Raw genomic sequence first — 18,941 nt, 5'->3', positions numbered from 1 at the left:
TCACATCGACTAGTAGGCTGACCCACTGCTACTGGAGAAGGCTTTAGACCAATGAAGTTTCTTTGCACCTTGTAGATAATAAACTGGACAGGAGGCAGCTGGGCACTTTCATGGATACTACAGAGGGACACAATTACAATTAGTGTTGAGAGTACCAGAACCACAAAGTTTGGGTTTGCACTGAACTTTACTGGTTTGGGTCCCTCTGACTTCATTAGCAGTTCAGGTCTGGATCCCGTTCAACCATTATGGCAATATTGCCAGCACCAATGGGGGTTTTAACTGTTTAATGGTTGCTGGCAAAGTCGCCAGCGGGATTTAAATCAAAAGAGCACAAGACCCAGCACCAACATGCCAGTAGCACTGCCATTTTGGGGAAGATTGTCACTCCCCCATGATGTCATCTGGAGTGCTGACCCATCCCAAAATGGCCATGCTGCCGACCCGCTAAAGCTTCATTAACTTTAGTAAATGTAAAAAAATAATTACGTTACTGGAGCTGAACACTCAAGCTCCAGTGAAATTCCTTTCTAAAATATTGATGCTAGGAAGAGAAGTACCAACTACCAAAGCACTAATCAAATAAAACTCAATAACCAAACTTACTCTACCATGCTCGTACACAAATTATATATCTTTTCTTACTTTATTGTCTGTATCTTAGGTTAATCTGATTCTTTTGGCCATTTGCTGTCCTATATCCTATAGGCATTCCATATATTTTCCCAGTGTCCTGGCTGGTGGATACCTTAGAAGCAAAGTTAAACTACAGCACTTTATGATCTTCTTGGTAACATCACCACGGAAAGTCCATTAGAACAAAAGTGCATCCAACCCAACAGAGAGCTCTACTTGGTAGCTGATATTGGACATATTGAAACCTCCATTGCTATTTTTTTTTTCATTTTTTTACATCAAGCAGGTGTGTTTATTAGTTAAAATCCTGGAGAGTAATTTACAAAATGTAAAAGGAGTATGCAATTGTTTGATAGCATTAAATCTTGCAAAGACCATCCTGAAATTTTATTGCTTTCATATAAATAAAAAGGTAAGAGAAATCATTACAAAGAAGAGGTGTACAATTTTACAAGATTTAGTTCTACACAAAGATGAGAATGGGAGAAAGGGTGAACATAAAATTGAGCAAACACAAAATGAAATGCTAGGTGAACAAACATAACATAGTAGGAGCACAACCCCCAATGAAATTTGGTGGAAAGAAGGTGACAAATACATGTATTATGTAAATCTATTAATAGGTTGTAATACTGTAGGATCAAAAAAAGGAAATAACTTCTAAAGGAATAATAAGTAGATGCATGCCATGAATAAAATCTAGGAAGGAGCTCAAAGAATCACTACAACAGCACATCAACAAAAAAAATTATGATAGCAAGGATAAAAATAAAACGAATATCACCTTTAAATACAGTGACTAGAGATGGGCAAATCGTTTCTAACGGAGTCGAATTCAGTCCAAATTTCAGTGAAATGTGATTCGTCACGAATCCGAAGTTTACGGTGATTAGTGGGAAGAAAGGTTTTTTTTCTCCTTTATTACCAAAATGGGCACGAGCACAAAGTGTTACATGGGGCAGAGAACTCTGGGAAGGAGAAAGGAACACTCTCGATCACATGTGCCCCCGGGAACACTCTGTGATTTCCACAATGCTGTTTTCACCCTCCACCACTCTGTGACATTGCCACTATGTTTGGTTTTCCCCTTCATTCATCTATCAGAAGCAATGAAAAGCCTCAGGATTGATATCCAAAAGCAGGAGTGGATCCAGAACACAGAGGACATGCAAATATCCCATTTACTGGTCATCTCTGTTTTGGATCCACTCCTGTTTGTTTTTGGCTTCAGCAATACTGATGGATTATTGACCGATTGAAAGTGGACACTGACAGATGAAATGATGGACCAAATGATCAATGATGTCAATGCAAAATTACTTTTGCCGACACCTTCTCCACCTATATCCACGTTTAACAGAACAAGTTCTGTCGTAATCATCTGATGTCAGTGTAAAAAGAGTGCACTCTTTGATGTTATTGTGGGATCTTGGACCTCAGCTCAGTCATTTTGAGCAGACACAGGCGTTACCTTGTCAGGCTGCCTTCCCGCTTCGCTTATTTGGGGAAGTTGGCCTATGTAAGTGCCCATGTAATTGAAGAGTGAAGCGATTCTAAGAGCAGCGGCTGACATGTGCGTGTCATACTAAAACACAGCATTGTTTGAAGACCAAACCACGCTCCCTATGCATACTTGAGAAGTTCTAAAACAACCTAGAGGCTCTCTGCACACAGCCTCTAAAAAACAATACCTGTTTTTTAATGTGATTTGTCGAGGATTCGATTCGGGTCGAATCAAATTTTTTTAAAAAAATTCGCTGAATCAGGTCGAACCGAATTTCAACAAATTCGCCCACCTCTAACAGTGACACTTAAAGGCCTCTTAATAATGGATGTGCTACAGAGGCTCCAGGCTCCAGAGGTAGTGGACCCACTGGACCTACGTGGACGATGATGTAAGCCGACACCTGGGACAAGAATTTAAGTTTGGGACCCAGTTTTCATCAGAGCCTGACGCAAAGCGGGTTGGACTTGCTGCGGCATGGTTCCACCAGGTTGTTCCACAGGTGTGACTTTGTCCGTGGTGGTAGCCAAGGCAAGATACAGAGACGTGACGTGGAATAGTAGTCAAGGAAAGGCAGGAGGTTAGGATGGGCAGCACAGAATCAGAGTCAGGAGTGTAGCAATAGGTCAAGGCAAGCAGCAGAGGAGCGTAAACAGCTACCAACATGAGGTCTAGATCTTTGCGGTTCAGATTTGTTTCCCTTTTTGTTCACTGTCCTAAAGTACTTTGCCCAGATATAAAGTTAACCCATTCCACTGCACACATTGGTATAGAGCACCCAGAAAATAAAATATTTTGCTTGGGAACCTTGTAAAACAGCAACACAAAAGTGAGAAAATAACAGAAAGAAATATTCTTTTTCTGACATCTCGGAGAGAATAATAATTTAAGTCAGAGATGTCCCAATCTGCAACAGAAAGGTTATGGTATTTTTCTGGTTTTGAAATATTTGTAATGTGCAGTATGTTTTATTATTTATTTAAGAGAGCTTTCCAGGGCCTTCAGACGGCACATAACATCATTTCGAAGTGCTGTGACTCATGACTACTTCAATTAAACTCAATCAAAGAAAAACTCCCAAGAGTATCCAAAGTAAATTTACAGTAAAACTCATAAAACTAGGAATTATGATTCAAGAATGCCTCCTTCTCATAGGACAGCACCAAGACAAAGCAAATAAACCAAATTGCTTCAGCTTAGAATAAATCTGTATAAGCACTGTGTCCCACACATCAAAATGGGAGGGATTATAAAGGCTTCATTGAGACACCGTTTCTGGTTTATAAATGTTTGTAGATTTACTTTACATCTTCTTGGACTTTACAGTGATTGGTGCTTCCATTTAAGAGAAAGGAAGTGCAGAGCTCTAACAAGATAGAAGGCACTTAAAGGGGTTGGCCACTTTACTTCATGTTTTTTGTAATGTGTGTGTAAGTGTGGGACAGGATATTAGATAATTTACCAATATTCATCTATTAATAGTTCTGAACTACTTTCTTGTAAAGTGGAGACTCCTGTCTTTTACCTCATTAGCCAAACATTCCTGTCCATAAAATGGCGGCCATTGGAGGGTCATGTGATCTCTAACTGGCAATTGCTCATGGACAGTTAGAGATGACTTAATATTCTTCCTCCCACACATTACAAAAAACAAGAGGTAAAGTGGCCAACCCCCTTAACTCTGCCCTGTTCCTGGAAAAAGGCGGACGATACTGTGCAGGAAATAACATTATAACTTAATTTTTAAATCATTGGAAAATATGAAATGTACTTCAAGATAAAAGACCTATGAACACGATAGTGCCACAGGCCCAGTCATATACACAATCATTTTGCAACCTATAAGACTTTGCCAGTATTTAAGCTCTTTCAACACTGTCATGAGCAACTACTTACAAATGTATCAAAGAATGCAAATGTAATGTTGTAGACATTTAGGTAGATAGACATATGGGCAGATAGGTAGTGAGTAAAAGATGGGGATGCAACTTTAAGGTGATACTGATTCAGCTTTCTTCCTTTTCACACTTCAAAACTGTCAGGTTCGCTAGGGAGATTGCTGGGACTTCTGGTTCTTCTGGTGGTACCGGCAGTGTTCTCCGAACCCCGGCGCGTATCCGCGCAAACTCCACCTCTCGTCCTGGCCAGCGGCTGCTAAGATCTCGCGCTGTCTAGGAGTGGCTGGGACTTTGAACCTCTGCTTGGTGCCTGGTTGTTCTGCACCATGAGGGGTTAATTCCCAGATGCTGTCCAGCTCCTATCAGGTTCTGGAGGTGGAGTTCTGGCTGCATAAATTGCAGCTTCACTAGTCACCTGTGCCAGTGTTTGAAAATCCCTTTCTCCACTCGCTGCTACTAGGTTGTATCGCTCAGTATCTGTATTGTTGTTACCTCGGCTAGTTTTTGACTTTGACTCTTTGCTTACTGATTTTGCTATTGACGTACCCTCTCGTTGTGACTCCGGCTTGTTTACGATTCTTTCGTGTTTTATGTTTGTCAGTCTGTTTGTGTTTCCCTTCCCTCACTTTTATCCAGCGTATCTCGAATCTTCAAGTAGTCGCCCCACGGTTTAGCGTGGGGGGGCTATAGGAAGGGACAGAGGTTGGGGCAAGCTCAGGGCACACTATCCCCTGTCTTTTGTGTACCAATCTTAACAAAAACATAAAACTCACAAACTAAAAGTGCAAGATATTGGCCACAGCCAGTGACGTCAGCCATAGTATGGTCTGGGGGAGAGGCAGTAGTGTCAATTATAGTCTGATCTGGGGGCAGTGTCAAAAAAAGGTTGCACCTCCCTTGTTTACTTTATGGTGTAAGATTACTTTGACTGGCTAATTTGGCTATGTAAGCACAGAAAACATTGGGGCACATTTACTGAGGGTCCGTCGGACGCATTTCCGTCGGGTTTCCCGTATTTTTCCGTTGTGCACTGAATTGCCCTGGGTTTTTGGTGCACGCAATCGGATTGTAGCGCATTGGCGCCGGCTTTCATGCGACACAAATCGGGGGGCATGGCCAACGGACGACTCAACTGATTCTGGCAAACCGCGGAATTTAAAAATGAAATTGTGTCACAAGATCAGCACTCACATGCACCGGGAAGAAGAAGGTGAACTCCGGCGGACCTCAGCGGGGAAGCGACACATGCAGGAAATTGGACACACAATCTTTGTGAATTGCGGCAGCTCCGAATCCTCGTCGGAAATTCTGGATCAGCGACATCAACGGGATGGGTAAGTAAATGTGCCCCATTGTCTGTAAAGATTAATAAACCTAGGCGTTATTTATTTGCATTACTGAAAATACTCCTCTAAAATGGAGAAAAGTGAAAAAAAAGGGAGTAGTTTTGCCCTTCTAGAAAAATGTTAGTTTGAACTGTAATCAAGTGCCTCCACTGTAACATCAGCTGGGACCCATTCCACATACCGGGAGTTGTCTCCCTCTTCTTGCCTCATCCTGATGGGTGTGAAGGTTGTCTACACCAGAACTATACAACCATGGCGTCCTTGGCCAACCAAGCCAACCACTCTTCATACAGGCTGTGGTGAGGTTGTTACAAATGTTTCATAGTCACTTTTGTAAATTGCCACTTCACAACCGGTAGATAAATTATTTTCTTTTACAGTCCATTAGGAATCCGAATTAATTTTATCAATTAAAGGGGAAAAGAACATCTATTTCCTCCTATGATGCTCAATAGGGAGCAAGAAAATCCCTCTTAGTTCTTATTTCCATAACGTCCCCCATGACGGCCCACTAGGAGGATGACCCTTGACCTCTGTAGGGACAGGAAGCAGAGAGGTTAAAAGCCTCCCCCCCACATCCTCCCGCCAGTGTCTTCCTGTCCCTACAGGGGTCAGGTCAAGAGAGGGTCTCTCTCCTCCTAAGAGGGGGGGGGGACGTTTTTAAAAAAAAAAAAAAATGGAGAAGGAATCTCCATACTCACCTATCTTACCTGGGGTTACGCCGACTGCGGTCCAAGTTCCCCTCCGGACAGGTCCTCGGTTGGCCCGGCGCTGCGGGCTCTCCCTGGACAGGAACATCGTCCGGTTGGCGTCCTCTCCGGCGGGCTGGTCCGCCAGACTCTCGCGCGGACGCGGGAACTACGTTTCCCAGAAATCCTCCTGACCGATGACGACTTCCGGTCGCGACCGGAAGTGACCGCGGCGCCAGGCGCGGGACACGGAGGAGGCCACCGGCAGGGGGATGGGCTCCCCATGAAGGTATTTAAATCCGTAAAAGCGGGTAGTCAGTTGGTCTGAGGTCTATGACTCGGGTTCTTTCTTGGCTGGCCGTCCCAGACATCAAATGGCTGATGAGGCAGACTTGGGCCTACTCCACCCCCCGGTGCACGTGAGTGGTGCTGTGTGGCAAGATATACAATTGTTATGTTGTGATCACCAAGTCATTGTTTCCTTGCCTTCCTTCCCTAGGAGCAAGTTTCTAAGGGGAAAGGCAAGGAAGAGAAATCAGGGAAGTCTGAAAAGACTAGAGAAAAACCGGAAAAAAGCAGGATTCCTGTTAAAAAATGCAGTATGTGCTTTCGTACCCTACTCGAAGGCTATAAGAAACCGATCTGCAAAACCTGCATTGAAGAATTCATGCGGGAGGAGAAAACGTCATTTATGGACGAACTTAAGACCTTTATAGAGGAGAAAGTGGTTTCTTCGGTGGCGGCGGCAACGCAAGGAGCCCCCCCACGTAAGAAAGCTCGGATAGTATCGGCTTCCTCCTCAGAGGAAGAAGGGTGCATTTCAGACTCTCCTTCCTGCTCTCTGGCTGGAGACCAGGAACATCAGGATCGTGAGCAGGCAACAAGCTCCCGCTACTTATTCCAAAATGAAGATCTGGACGACCTTCTGAAAGCTATGCGGGATACATTGAATCTTGAAGATGAGGAACCCCCTCTTTCTCGTGAAGATGAATTGTTTGGGGGACTCAAAGCCAGGAAACATCGAGTTTTTCCCCTTAACGATACCCTTAGGGGACTAATTAGTCAGGAATGGAAAGACCCTGAGAGGAAAATCGCGGTCTCTAAGAATTTCAGGAAACGCTTAGTCTTCGACCCAGAAGAATCAAAGGATTGGGACTCATTCCCCAAGGTTGATGTACAAGTATCCAAGGTCTCAAGGAAGATGGACCTGCCCTTTGAAGATTCGGCTCAGTTAAGAGACCCGATGGACAGAAAATCTGAAGCCCTTTTAAAGAAAGCATGGGAAACCTCCATGCTAAGCCTTAAGTCAAACTTAGGAGCCACCTTGGTGGCGAGAACATTATATTTCTGGCTGGGGAAATTAGAGTCCCATATCCGGGAGGGTACTCCCAGAGAAGCCTTACTGGAAAGCATACCGGTGGAGCGGGGACATCCGCTCTAAATCCAAGTTGTGCAGCATTCCTTTTTCCGGGGACTTTGTGTTCGGACCCGAATTGGACGCTATACTTGAAAAGGCGTCTGACAGAAAAAGGGGATTTCCGGAGTCCAAAACAATACCCAAGAAGTCTTCCTTTCGTCCTTTTAGGAACACCGGAGAGACTTACCGTGGCAAATGTAAGCAAGGACGATGGAGTTATCCCAAAGGAGGAAGGGGAAGGGGTTTCCTTTTCTCTAACCTCCCAGAGGGTCCAGGAAACAAGAAACAATGACGCCAAAGTGGGGGGGCGTCTCCTGGGATTCCTATCCCAGTGGACAAAGATCACCTCGAATCCCTGGGTACTGACCATCTTGGAATCGGGCTACAGGATAGAATTCTCATCACCCCCCCCTTCTCCAAGGTTCATCGCCCCTTTACCATCTCTCTCTCACTCTACACATTCCTTCATTTGGCAGGAAGTATTTCATCTAATCCACATGGGAGTAGTGGTGCCGGTCCCTCAAGAACAAGAAAAATTGGGATTCTACTCCCCGTTGTTCCTTGTCAAAAAACCAGATGGATCAAATCGCCTAATCATCAACTTGAAAGAGCTAAACCGCTTCATCGTTTACAGGAGATTTCGCATGGAGTCGGTAAGAACAGCTACCCAACTTATTCACACAGACTCCTATATGTGCACATTAGATCTAAAAGATGCATATTATCATGTACCTATCCGCCCCTCATCTCAGAGATTCCTAAGATTCTCGGTTCTCTCTCCCGAGGGCTCTGTCTTACACTTTCAGTTCCGTGCACTTCCATTTGGTATCTCATCGGCTCCAAGGGTCTTTACCAAGATCATGGTGGAGGTGGTAGCCTTTTTAAGACTACAAGATATATCAATTATCCCTTACCTAGACGACTTGCTAATTATAGGGAAAGACAAACAAAACCTAATTTTGGCAAGAGAGTCTTCCCTAAGAATCTTAACAGAGTTGGGATGGTTAATCAACCTGAAAAAATCAAGTTTAGTACCCTCCACTCGAAAGACCTTTCTAGGGATCATTCTAGACTCAACTCACCAAATGTCTTTTCTTCCTCAGGAGAAAATATCCAACATAAAGCATCAGATCCTCTCATTCAGACGGAAGGACTCTATACCAGTCAGGCAGGCGATGAAGATCCTGGGGCTCCTCACAGCATGCCTACCTGCGGTCGCTTGGAGTCAGAGCCATACTCGGATCCTTCAGAATTGGATCTTAACTTTCTGGAACAGGAAGTCTTCAGGTCTAGACAAGAAGATCCGGATTCCTTCCTTCGTAAAGAGGGACCTGCTGTGGTGGACGGAATTAAGGAACCTAGGGAAAGGAGTATGTTGGCACCACCTCCCAAGCATCACTATAGTGACAGATGCAAGCAGCTCAGGCTGGGGAGCAATCCTTCCTTCCCACTACGAGCAAGGGTCCTGGACTCTAGCCCAAGCAAGAAACAGCTCAAACTACAGGGAGTTAAGAGCGGTTTGGGAAGCGCTAAGATCAAACACAGCCTATCTGAGGAATCATCATATCCACATTCTCTCGGACAACATCTCGACAGTGTCCTATTTAAGGAGACAAGGAGGTACGAGATCCCCAGTATTATCGAGGCTGGCTCGTACCATCTTCCAGTGGGCAGAAGAAAACATCCTTTCCATTTCAGCCACTCATCTGAAGGGATCCCTAAACAGAGAAGCGGATTATCTCAGCAGGAGAGAAATCCTACCGAACGAATGGTGTCTCAACCAAGAGATCTTCCTACATCTAACCAGCATTTGGGGCATGCCCCAAATAGACCTATTCGCCACGAGGGAGAATTCAAAATGCCAACAATACTTTTCTCTGGAGGCAGGCGAGTCCAGGGACCACATGGACGCGTTCAGCCATCGTTGGAACGGAAGTCTCATGTATGCCTTTCCCCCAATTCCCCTAATTGCGAGAGTACTCAGGAAAATCTTGCTCGACGGGTCAAGGGTGATCCTGATCTGCCCAGACTGGCCAAAAAGAAGCTGGTACCCACTGTTGAGGTCCCTATCTGTCCAGCAACCTCTTATGCTACCGATTCGGAAGGACCTTCTGTACCAAGGTCCGATTTTCCATCCCGATCCAGGAAGACTCCGTCTGGCGGCTTGGATCCTGAGTTCGAGTTCCTAAGGTCCCAAGGTCTCTCTCGGGCTGTAATAACTACTTTGAAGGCAAGTAGAAAAAAGGTTACTTTCGCCATATATCATAAAATATGGAAAAAGTTTGTGACCTTTTGTGGGGCTAATCCCCCCTCTCAGACTAACCCAAATATTTTACAGGTATTAGACTTCCTGCAAAAAGGACTAGAAATTGGTCTTTCTACTAGCACCCTGAAAGTCCAAATTTCGGCTCTGAGTGCATTCTTCGACCATCCCCTGGCGGACCACAGATGGGTCAAAAGATTTATTGCAGCTGCAAATAGAATTAGGCCTCAGATTCTGAAGCGGGTTCCCTCCTGGGATCTCTCCCTGGTTCTGGATGCTCTCTCCAGACCTCCCTTTGAGCCTTTAAAGGACGCTAGTATAAAAAACTTAACTTTAAAGACTTCTCTATTAATAGCTGTGACTTCAGCTAGAAGGCTGGGGGAACTCCAAGCCATTTCTATTAGAGAACCCTATATGTGTATTCTCCCTGACAGGATAACTCTGACTCTGGATCCAAGCTTTGTTCCCAAAGTGGCGTCTGGTTTTCACAAGAATCAGGAAATAATTCTTCCATCATTCTACGGGAATCCTTCTTCAAGCAAGGAAGTAGCGTGGCATTCCCTGGATGTAAGGCGCTCGGTCTTAGAGTACTTAAAAGCCACAAAATCCTGGCGCAAAGATCACAATCTCTTTGTTCAGTTTCAGGGGAAGAACAAAGGGGTAAAGGCATCCAAAACCACGATCGCCAGATGGTTAAAGACTGCCATAGCCTCTTGTTATACAGAACAAGGGAAAGAAGTTCCTCCTAACCTTAAAGCCCATTCCACCAGAGCCATATCCGCCTCCTGGGCAGAAAAGAGGGGCGCTTCTCTTGAACAAATCTGCAGAGTCGCCACCTGGGCTTCTTCATCCACCTTTGCTAAACATTATCGGCTGGACTTACCCAACTCACAGGATCTCGCCTTCGGTCAGAAGGTTCTCCAGGCTGTGGTCCCACCCTAATTCTACTAATTTTGTAGATCTCCTAGTGGGCCGTCATGGGGGACGTTATGGAAATTGTGAATTAGACTCACCGGTAATTCGGTTTCCATCTAGTCCTCCATGACGGCCTATATATTTTCCCTCCCATGTTTTCTTTCACTTTGTTGTAAATTCTGTATGTGATTCAAACAGGCAGAATAAAAAATACGTTGTATCTTCCACCGGTGTAGTTATTTGGTAGACACTGGCGGGAGGATGTGGGGGGGAGGCTTTTAACCTCTCTGCTTCCTGTCCCTACAGAGGTCAAGGGTCATCCTCCTAGTGGGCCGTCATGGAGGACTAGATGGAAACCGAATTACCGGTGAGTCTAATTCACAATTTCCACACTGAATTTCCCACAGACAGTATGGTATAAGCTGTTGTATTGTCAATTGTATAAGAAACAAGGATTTCCATATCTGAACACCAGATGGCACTAGTGTGCTGTGTAATGCTATAGTACAAATACAGTATTACACTTTTATTACACTTGTTACTTGTTAGTTTATATTGTCCAAAGAGTATTGTGAGTTCTTGTTCAGCTTTAAAATACAAACAGAGCAGCATGAGAGGCTAGCAGTGTGTCTATCCTGGGTTGTTAATATTTCTATGCTATATTGACAATATGTAGTCTATTATCATCTGGTAGTTTATTGTCTAGCCCACTTCCATTGTGATTCAGTATCTATCCTTTTATTATATTTCCAGGTCAGCTGTACTGTAGGTAACACAGGTTACCTGTAAATCCAGTAAGCAAGGGAAAAAGAAGCGGATCACCTGGTGGTACCAAGGGGCAAATATGCTCTGCAAATAGTCCTAAATTTTCCTTAATTCTGTCTTAATCCTTAATTCCTTAATTTATATTGAAAGTAAATGTTCCCAAGCACTTCTTATGGTTATTACCAACATTGAGTTCTTCAAGGGGTTGTCCAGAGGTTAAAAACAACACCACACCTGACAATGATTTGTGCAGCTCAGCTGTATGAAGATACTTGGAGCTTAGTTACAATATCACACACTAACCATGGTCAGTTGTGGAGCTGTTTTTGAAAGAAAGCAGCCAGCTGAGCCAACCTCCAAACAACCTCCAAACAACCCCTTTAAGTATGGAATTAACTTAGATTCTGTATATTGAGCACTCTGTGGGTGGGTCCCTATTTTGTAAGCAATCTATCTGGTTAGAGAGATGTATATAGTGCCACAAAATGAGAAAATACAGGCGTGCTCTGTATTTGGGGTATGTAACAAACATTTTATTAGAGAAACTTGCTTTTAGGTCAACTGGCTCCTTAACAAACTATTACGGCATGAAGATCAACATATAGCGCTCCATGCCGATTCAGCTCATGACCGCAGTTAAGTGAGCTCCGAACGCGCCTGCAGCATTTTAATGCCTGAAGGGAGATTCCATGCACCCCATGGGGTGCACCCCATGGGCACCCCATGAAGTGGTTTCAGGGGGAACTGATTGTTGCTTCGGCATCCCTGGGGTCTGATCTAAGACCCCAGGACAGTCCATAGAAAACGCCTGTTATAAAGTACCACAAACATGCCCCACAAAAAACAAGCTCCAAAAAAAATGGCGATGCAAAAATTATAGATTTTTCCCCCACATTAGGTTTTATTTGACAAAATTAGTAAAGCATAAGCAAACATATAAAAAATTTAGTAGTCGTACTGACCCATAAAATAAAGATAACAAGTAACTTTGTTACTACGGTGAACACCAAACAAAAGTAAAAAATCTATTACAGAATTGATGTTTTTTCTACAACCCTTCACTGTAAAGTTGCATAGCCAAACTAAAATGGTAGCACTGAAAATGCATCTATTCCTGCAAAAAAACGGAAAAACAAATATTTTATAGCTCACAAAAGTGCACCCATAACCCAACTAAAAACCCCAAAATCCTATATGGAAAAACTGCCTACTGGTTGACCCTGCTTCCCTTCTGCGCCTTGCTATGCACCCATACAGCAAGTTAAATCCTCATGTGAGGGGGTCTCTGTACTCGGGGGAAACTACATAACAAATTTTAAGATGGGTTTTGTCTTTTTATGTTTTGTGAATGTGTCAATTTTAGACCAAATGAATTTATTGCTGACAAAATCAGACCATTCTTAATGTTACCTCCATTTTGTTTTAATTCCTATGAAGATCTCAAATGGTTAACAGTTTCCTAAAAGCAGAGTCTCTGATAAAAAGGAAAGAGGCATCCAGCACTGTTACTCACCAAAAGAAGTGCTTCTAGCAGAGGATGCAACACGAAGACGTGCATGGAGAAATGCTGCAGACCTATTTGCTGTCAGTGAACACACCTTACACTATTAGACACTTTAGACTTCAAAGACTATTAAATAAAATAGCTAACAGATTTTTATAACATTATGATAAATGGCCACTAGATGGCGGTAAATGATCTTGATACATTTAGAAGTCAAGTCAGGTAAAGTGTTGGTTGTTTTTTATGTTTACAAACACAACATTTTTTTTCAATAATATGACATGTAATTTGTGTCACCTAACAATAATTTGTACAAACAGATAGAAACAGTGACAGATTAATGGGAACCTCTTAGGGCAATTTGGCAAACTTAATCACCAAAAAAATCGTTGTGTCCAGAGAAGCAATAAATAAAAAATACTTACCTTGGACCATAGTCAAATAACTTGACCAATTCCCTTTGAGCCCTATACTGTAGTAAGCCAAAAAGCTAAGTAAAGTCGAAAAAGGGACATGAGTTGTGATCCTGAGCCCTCACCCCATATATATGAAACCAAGATTTTCTGCAATTGATATATTCTATACTTGAGTTTATGTAAGATGTAAGCCTTACAAGATAATCTTAGAAGGATTCCCCAGGGGAAAACTTTAGTCTTCAACTAGCATGGTACTGCTAATAAATATGGGTGGGACCTTCAGTGATTCCCATGGATCAGTTCTAGTGCTGCCCAGGTGCATATTTCCTGTATATGGAGATGTCACCAGAAAGCAGCAGGTACTCTGTAAGCACTGAAACTGGGTGGGAAAATTGCTAAGGTTGGGTATTACCCTAAATCATTTTCTTATCATTTATAGAAAAAAAATCATTTTCCTATAAAACCCTTCAACATACCAGTAACTCCATCAACAATTAATTGAAAATATAAAGCTCTCTTGAATGATCCAATGTATTCCATATCTGTAAGCCCTACAATAGCAAATTAGACTTTATATGGAAAAAAAAACACCTAAAACATTCCAGAGCTGAAAAAGTGTCCATTGGGAAAAGGACTTTCATTTGGTGTCAGAGACTGATAGACATAAGCAAATAATGGGGCACATTTACTTACCTGGTCCTGTCGCGATCCAGCGCCGCGTTCTCAGTCGAGGATTCGGGTCTTCTGGCGATTCACTAAGGTAGTGCGCCCGATGTCCACCAGGTGTCGCTGCTGCGCTGAAGTCCGCCAGAGTTCACTATCCTATTCCTGGTGCAGGTAAGCGTGTGTCAAGCGACACATTTTTTTTTTTTAATTCCGCGTTTTTTCCAAATCTGCCAGGTTTCCCGACGGCCACGCCCCCTGATTTCTGTCTCATGCATGTCGGCGCCGATGCACCACAATCCGATCGTGTGCACCAAAAACCCGGGGTAATTCAGGGAAAGACGGCGCAAATCAGTAATATTCAGGTAACCCAACGAAAAATAGCTGTTCGGGCCCTTAGTAAATGACCCCCAATGTCTACAGGCGGTCAAACTGTCCTTTTGAGATGTAGGGGGATATTTATCAGGACCTGAAATAATCGCAAATGCTAGCTTATTGCTAGCTTTTGCGATTATTTTCCCCAATCCGCTACCTTCACGCAAGTGGGGCGTGAAGGGGGGGAGGCGCGGCCGGCCAGACGGGACTGGGCCGGCGCGGGGCATTACTGTCCCCGTGCCTGCGCACTCGCTGCTGCCGGCGACTTTTCATATGTGAAAAGTCGCCGGCTGCGTTTTTTTCGACGCCAGGGCCCGCCTGGCGTAGGATAAACGCTGTGCTGCTGGCAGCACGATACATCAAGAGGCAGAAGCCTCTTGATGTATCGGGTTGCGAATTTGCAGTGGCGGGGCGATCATACGCTGGCGCACGATGGTCTTTTTCAACTGTTGAATACAGACTATAAAAGATCAAAGCAAAAGTGGTCAGTATACTGGTCAGTATTCATACCTTCTCCTCATTTCTATATGTGAATGTATTTATTCTCTATAAACAGGATAGGGAATAAATGTCTGATCACAGGGGGTCTGGGCACAGGGACTCACAGCTATTGACAGAATAGGGAACGAACTCCGGGAGCGCGTCAGCCAAGATGGACGCCTAAGCTGAGAACTCCGGACCCCTGGTGCTACATGAGCACGATCGCCTCAGCATACCCTGGCCCCCAAGACCAGAAAACGCTCTAAGAAAGGGCCCAACACCACTATGTTCCCGGGGAAAGGCACCCTAGACGCCTACTTTAGGCGATGTTCCCCGCACAAGATGGAGTGGGCGCCATCTTGGCCACCAGTCTTGGCTGCCAGTCACACGCAACAACAGAGCATCTCCTCCTAGCAGTACCACTCCAGTCAGCCCAGGACCATGTTGCCTACAGCGGCGGTGGGACCCTCTGGTCTGGGCCCTCATAAGCAGTAGGGTGAATCATCCGCCCGCCCTCTACAACTTCGGCCCCCCATCACACGGAATGCGGCAGCCCAGGATAAGGGGAGATCTGGAGCAAGGGGAACAGCTAGTAAGCCCCGTCCAGGTTCAGGGGATGAAAGGAGGGACGAGATGTACTCACAGACACAGGAAGGCCCACAGGGCAGAAGCTACAGCATGGTAGCAAAGGCAGGCAAGGAAGCAGGGGAACATCCAGCCATTCAGCGCGTGCCGCAACTGCAAAGACTGACACCGAGTTCCTCAGACAAACAACGGTTGCCCTCTCAGCCAAGATCCCCTGTCCTAGAAGGGGATGATGTAGGATTGACCTCCACATTCACTAGATACCAAGCACCTTCGCCTACATAGGCTTCTTCTCCTGAATCACCCTGGGGAGTTCACACTCTCAAATACAGACGTCAGTTCCCTGCAGGCTTTCCTTCAAAACCTCCCCACCAGTGGCATAACAAGACTCCAGTGGGCCCCGATGCGAACTTTGGGTCGGGGCCCCCATATACCTAAAATCGTGCTGCACATTACACTTGAAAATACAAATATACTCTACACTGACATATGCCTACACTCAGTATACGACCAGCCGGGGGCTCCACTCAGTATACGACCAACAGCGGGCTCCACTCAGTATACAACCAGCAGCGGCCTCCCCTGATTCCCTTTATACCTACATACATGCCCCCTTTAGGTCAGCATTTTCAGTAAACCTCTTTGTTTAAAAACAAAAACAATGTTTTTACATTTTTCCTGATTCCTCCCAAGTGGCGGCTGTCTAAGTGGCCAGCGCCAGCAATGCAAAGACGTCATTGCACTGCTACCTAACAGTCTTATGCAGTCATATATACATACTACAACACAACACACTATATACTCCTCAAATAGACAAACATACAGTATATACACAGCATATACTCACCATACATACCCAGGCTTATAACATACAGACACACACAGCATATACTCACCATATAAACACACACATATAGTACATACACAACATAAGCAGTCCGCCTTCCTTACAGTGCTGCAGGTAGTGGCAGTTCAGGGACTGTATAGTCCTTGCTCTGCTGATGCTTTCAACTGTATCATAGGGAATCGATACAGTTGAAAGCACACGGGGGACCAGGAGCTAGAAAGCGGCAGAAGCTGGTGCACAGTATGCACTGTGTCAGGAGGACCCACAGCTGATACTGAATTGTGACAGCTGCAGGCCTTTTCTCTCAAGGGGCCTTACATCCTTACACCCCTGCTCCCCACCAAAGAGGACTTTAAGCTGATTAAGATGCCATCAAAGCTGAACTCACAGAAGTGAGAAATGTGTCACGGGGAGAGTCGATGCTAGATACAACATGACTCAGCTGTAAGCCCTTGTGTCCTCTCAAACTGAAACCTTGCGAGATATCACTAGGCAAATGGAGGATTTGGATAACAGGGGGAGGCGAAATAATATAAGGGTGAGGGGATTCCCAGAGGCTGAGGGGAGAGAAGATGTGAAGAGCACGCTGTACTCCCTTTTCTCCACCATACTGGGGGACACCACCATTCAAATTAAAGAGGGCCCACAGAGCTCTTAGGCCCAACTCCGCTCTTAAAGATATCATCTGTAGGCTGCAGGACTATGAACTTAAAGAACGCATCATGTTTATGGCAAGAAAGCAGAGGATGCGCAGTTTCCAGGGGTAAAGATCCAGCTGTACAAGGACCTCTCTTGGCTGACCTAACAAAAGAGAAGACACCTACACCCTCTGCTGGATATATTATATCACCATGGAATAATCTACAGGTGGGGATACCCCTTCGCCCTGACAGCTACTAATGATGGCCGGACGGCGGTCCTACGCTCCTTTCAAGATCTGATCCCATTCTGCAACACCTGGGAATTACCAGTCCCTCCTATCCAAGACTGGGAAATGGGACACTCTGTACACCTGCTTCGTTACCAGCATCCGAATGGCAGACAGTACATAATGAAAGGAGAAGACACCGATTCAGAGGATCTCCCAGAGACTCTCCTTTTTAAGCTTCAGATGGCTGACCCGGTTAGATCCTTTTCTGGACTTGAGACTGTACTACCAGACCATATGGCCTGAACATGGGCGAATTGATTGTAATATATTATGCTTCCATTTTAGTAACAGGGGTCTTTTGCCAGAATTAGTGTTTAATTAGTTTTGTTAAATCAGATTTATACCTTGGTTTGGTAGTTCTATTTGGGTGACGCCTTGGCCACGTATTTCCCCACACTTGGGGTTGTAGAGAGACCAGCCTGGTTCTGACCAGGAGGATTCTCGGCCACCCACCGGTTCCTCATTCCTTTCTTTTTCCCTAAGGAAGGTCTAGACCCCAACCAGAAGGGGAGTGGTATTTCCTCCCGTCTTGGTTTATACCTTTTGTAAATTGTTAGTATCTTTGTCCTCTGTCTGTTTTTACCCTCTTCGTCTCCTGTTTCCCTTTCTCTTCCGTTCCCCATCTCTTTTTCATACCCTTTTGCAGGCTTCCCTGATCACTTCCACTGGTTAAGCGGGGGTGAGAGTAAGATCTTTACAAAGTGAGTACAACAGGGCATAATCGGATAGTAGTAATGGTTAAAATAATTTCACTAAACGTCAAGGGATTGAACTCCCCAATCAAATGCAGGCTAGCTCTAAAGGAAATAAAAACTAGTAGGGCGGACATAGTTTACTTGCAGGAGACGCACTTAGATACAAGCGGCACGTTTGCCTTTGCCAGACACTTTTATCCCGAGGCCTACTTAATAAGAAAGCTGGTGAAGCAATATTGATCTCAAGAACATGCCCAATACAGGTATCATCCGTGGTAGTTGATTCGATGGACCACTATCTCATCTTACAAGGCACACTGCATGGTAATCCAATGCGCCTATGTAATGTGTACACCCCCAACTCCCAATTACGCTTCCTCACTAAAGTACTAAACAAGATAGCCAAGATGCTGTTACTGGGATGGGACTTTAATCTTATTTTTTCTGCCTCAATGAATAGGTTGGCGACCACAAGTTCACAAAACAACATGGCAGCAGCCTTTTGCAGCCTAATTAGGCGTTTCTCACTGGCGGGTATCGAATCCAAAGGAAAAAACCTACACATTTTATTCTGCTCCCCATGGTACCCACATCCGCATTGACTACTTCTTTGGAGACATCCAAATTCTACGCCTAATGTGAGATGCGGAGGTGGATACTATCTCCTGGTCTTATCATGCCCCTCTGATTCTCTACTTACGGGAGGAGTACACTTACATACACACTTGCCATTGGCGATTGAATGAGGCCTTGCTGAAAATTCTGCATGTTCGAGAGGAGCTATCCGCATCCCTCACAGAATACTTTTGCTTTAACGTAGACTCAGTACCCACTCAGGCAGTGTTGTGAGAAGCAAATAAAGCAGTGATGCGGGGCTAGATCCAAAAGGGACAGGATGCGCCAAGAAGGGGAACTGTGCAAGGCAATTAGATTACTGGAGACTGATATGGCAGAAAGTCCCACAATGGAGCAGCTGAGACGATTGGTAGAACTTAGGGAAACATTGCGGGAA

The 18,941-nt window shown here is 44.7% G+C and overlaps 1 protein-coding gene across 1 annotated transcript; it reads left to right on the top strand.

Annotated features, from left to right (window-relative positions):
• Positions 1-8,134: 8,134 nt before the first annotated feature.
• On the top strand, positions 8,135-17,477 carry LOC140134114 (uncharacterized). Its single transcript, XM_072154746.1, has 5 exons — positions 8,135-8,516; positions 8,594-10,320; positions 10,393-10,668; positions 16,613-16,695; positions 17,171-17,477. Exons 1-5 carry the CDS (start codon positions 8,135-8,137, stop codon positions 17,475-17,477), a joined length of 2,775 nt encoding a protein of 924 aa, XP_072010847.1.
• The last annotated feature ends 1,464 nt before the right edge of the window (positions 17,478-18,941 follow it).

This window comes from Engystomops pustulosus, chromosome 5 (genome assembly GCF_040894005.1).
Source record: "Engystomops pustulosus chromosome 5, aEngPut4.maternal, whole genome shotgun sequence".
Classification (NCBI taxonomy): Eukaryota; Metazoa; Chordata; class Amphibia; order Anura; family Leptodactylidae; genus Engystomops; species Engystomops pustulosus.
Note: the sequence above shows the minus strand (reverse complement) of the source record. Positions and strands in the feature narration are given on the sequence as shown.

Bases quoted from the DNA above. Each gene is read 5' to 3' on its own strand.
- LOC140134114 (XM_072154746.1), top strand. From the start codon at position 8,135: ATGGAGTCGGTAAGAACAGCTACCCAACTTATTCACACAGACTCCTAT. The intron at 8,517-8,593 runs GTTTAGTACCCT...TTTCTTCCTCAG, and splicing joins AATCAACCTGAAAAAATCAA to GAGAAAATATCCAACATAAA. The intron at 16,696-17,170 runs GTGAGAAATGTG...AATAATCTACAG, and splicing joins TCAAAGCTGAACTCACAGAA to GTGGGGATACCCCTTCGCCC.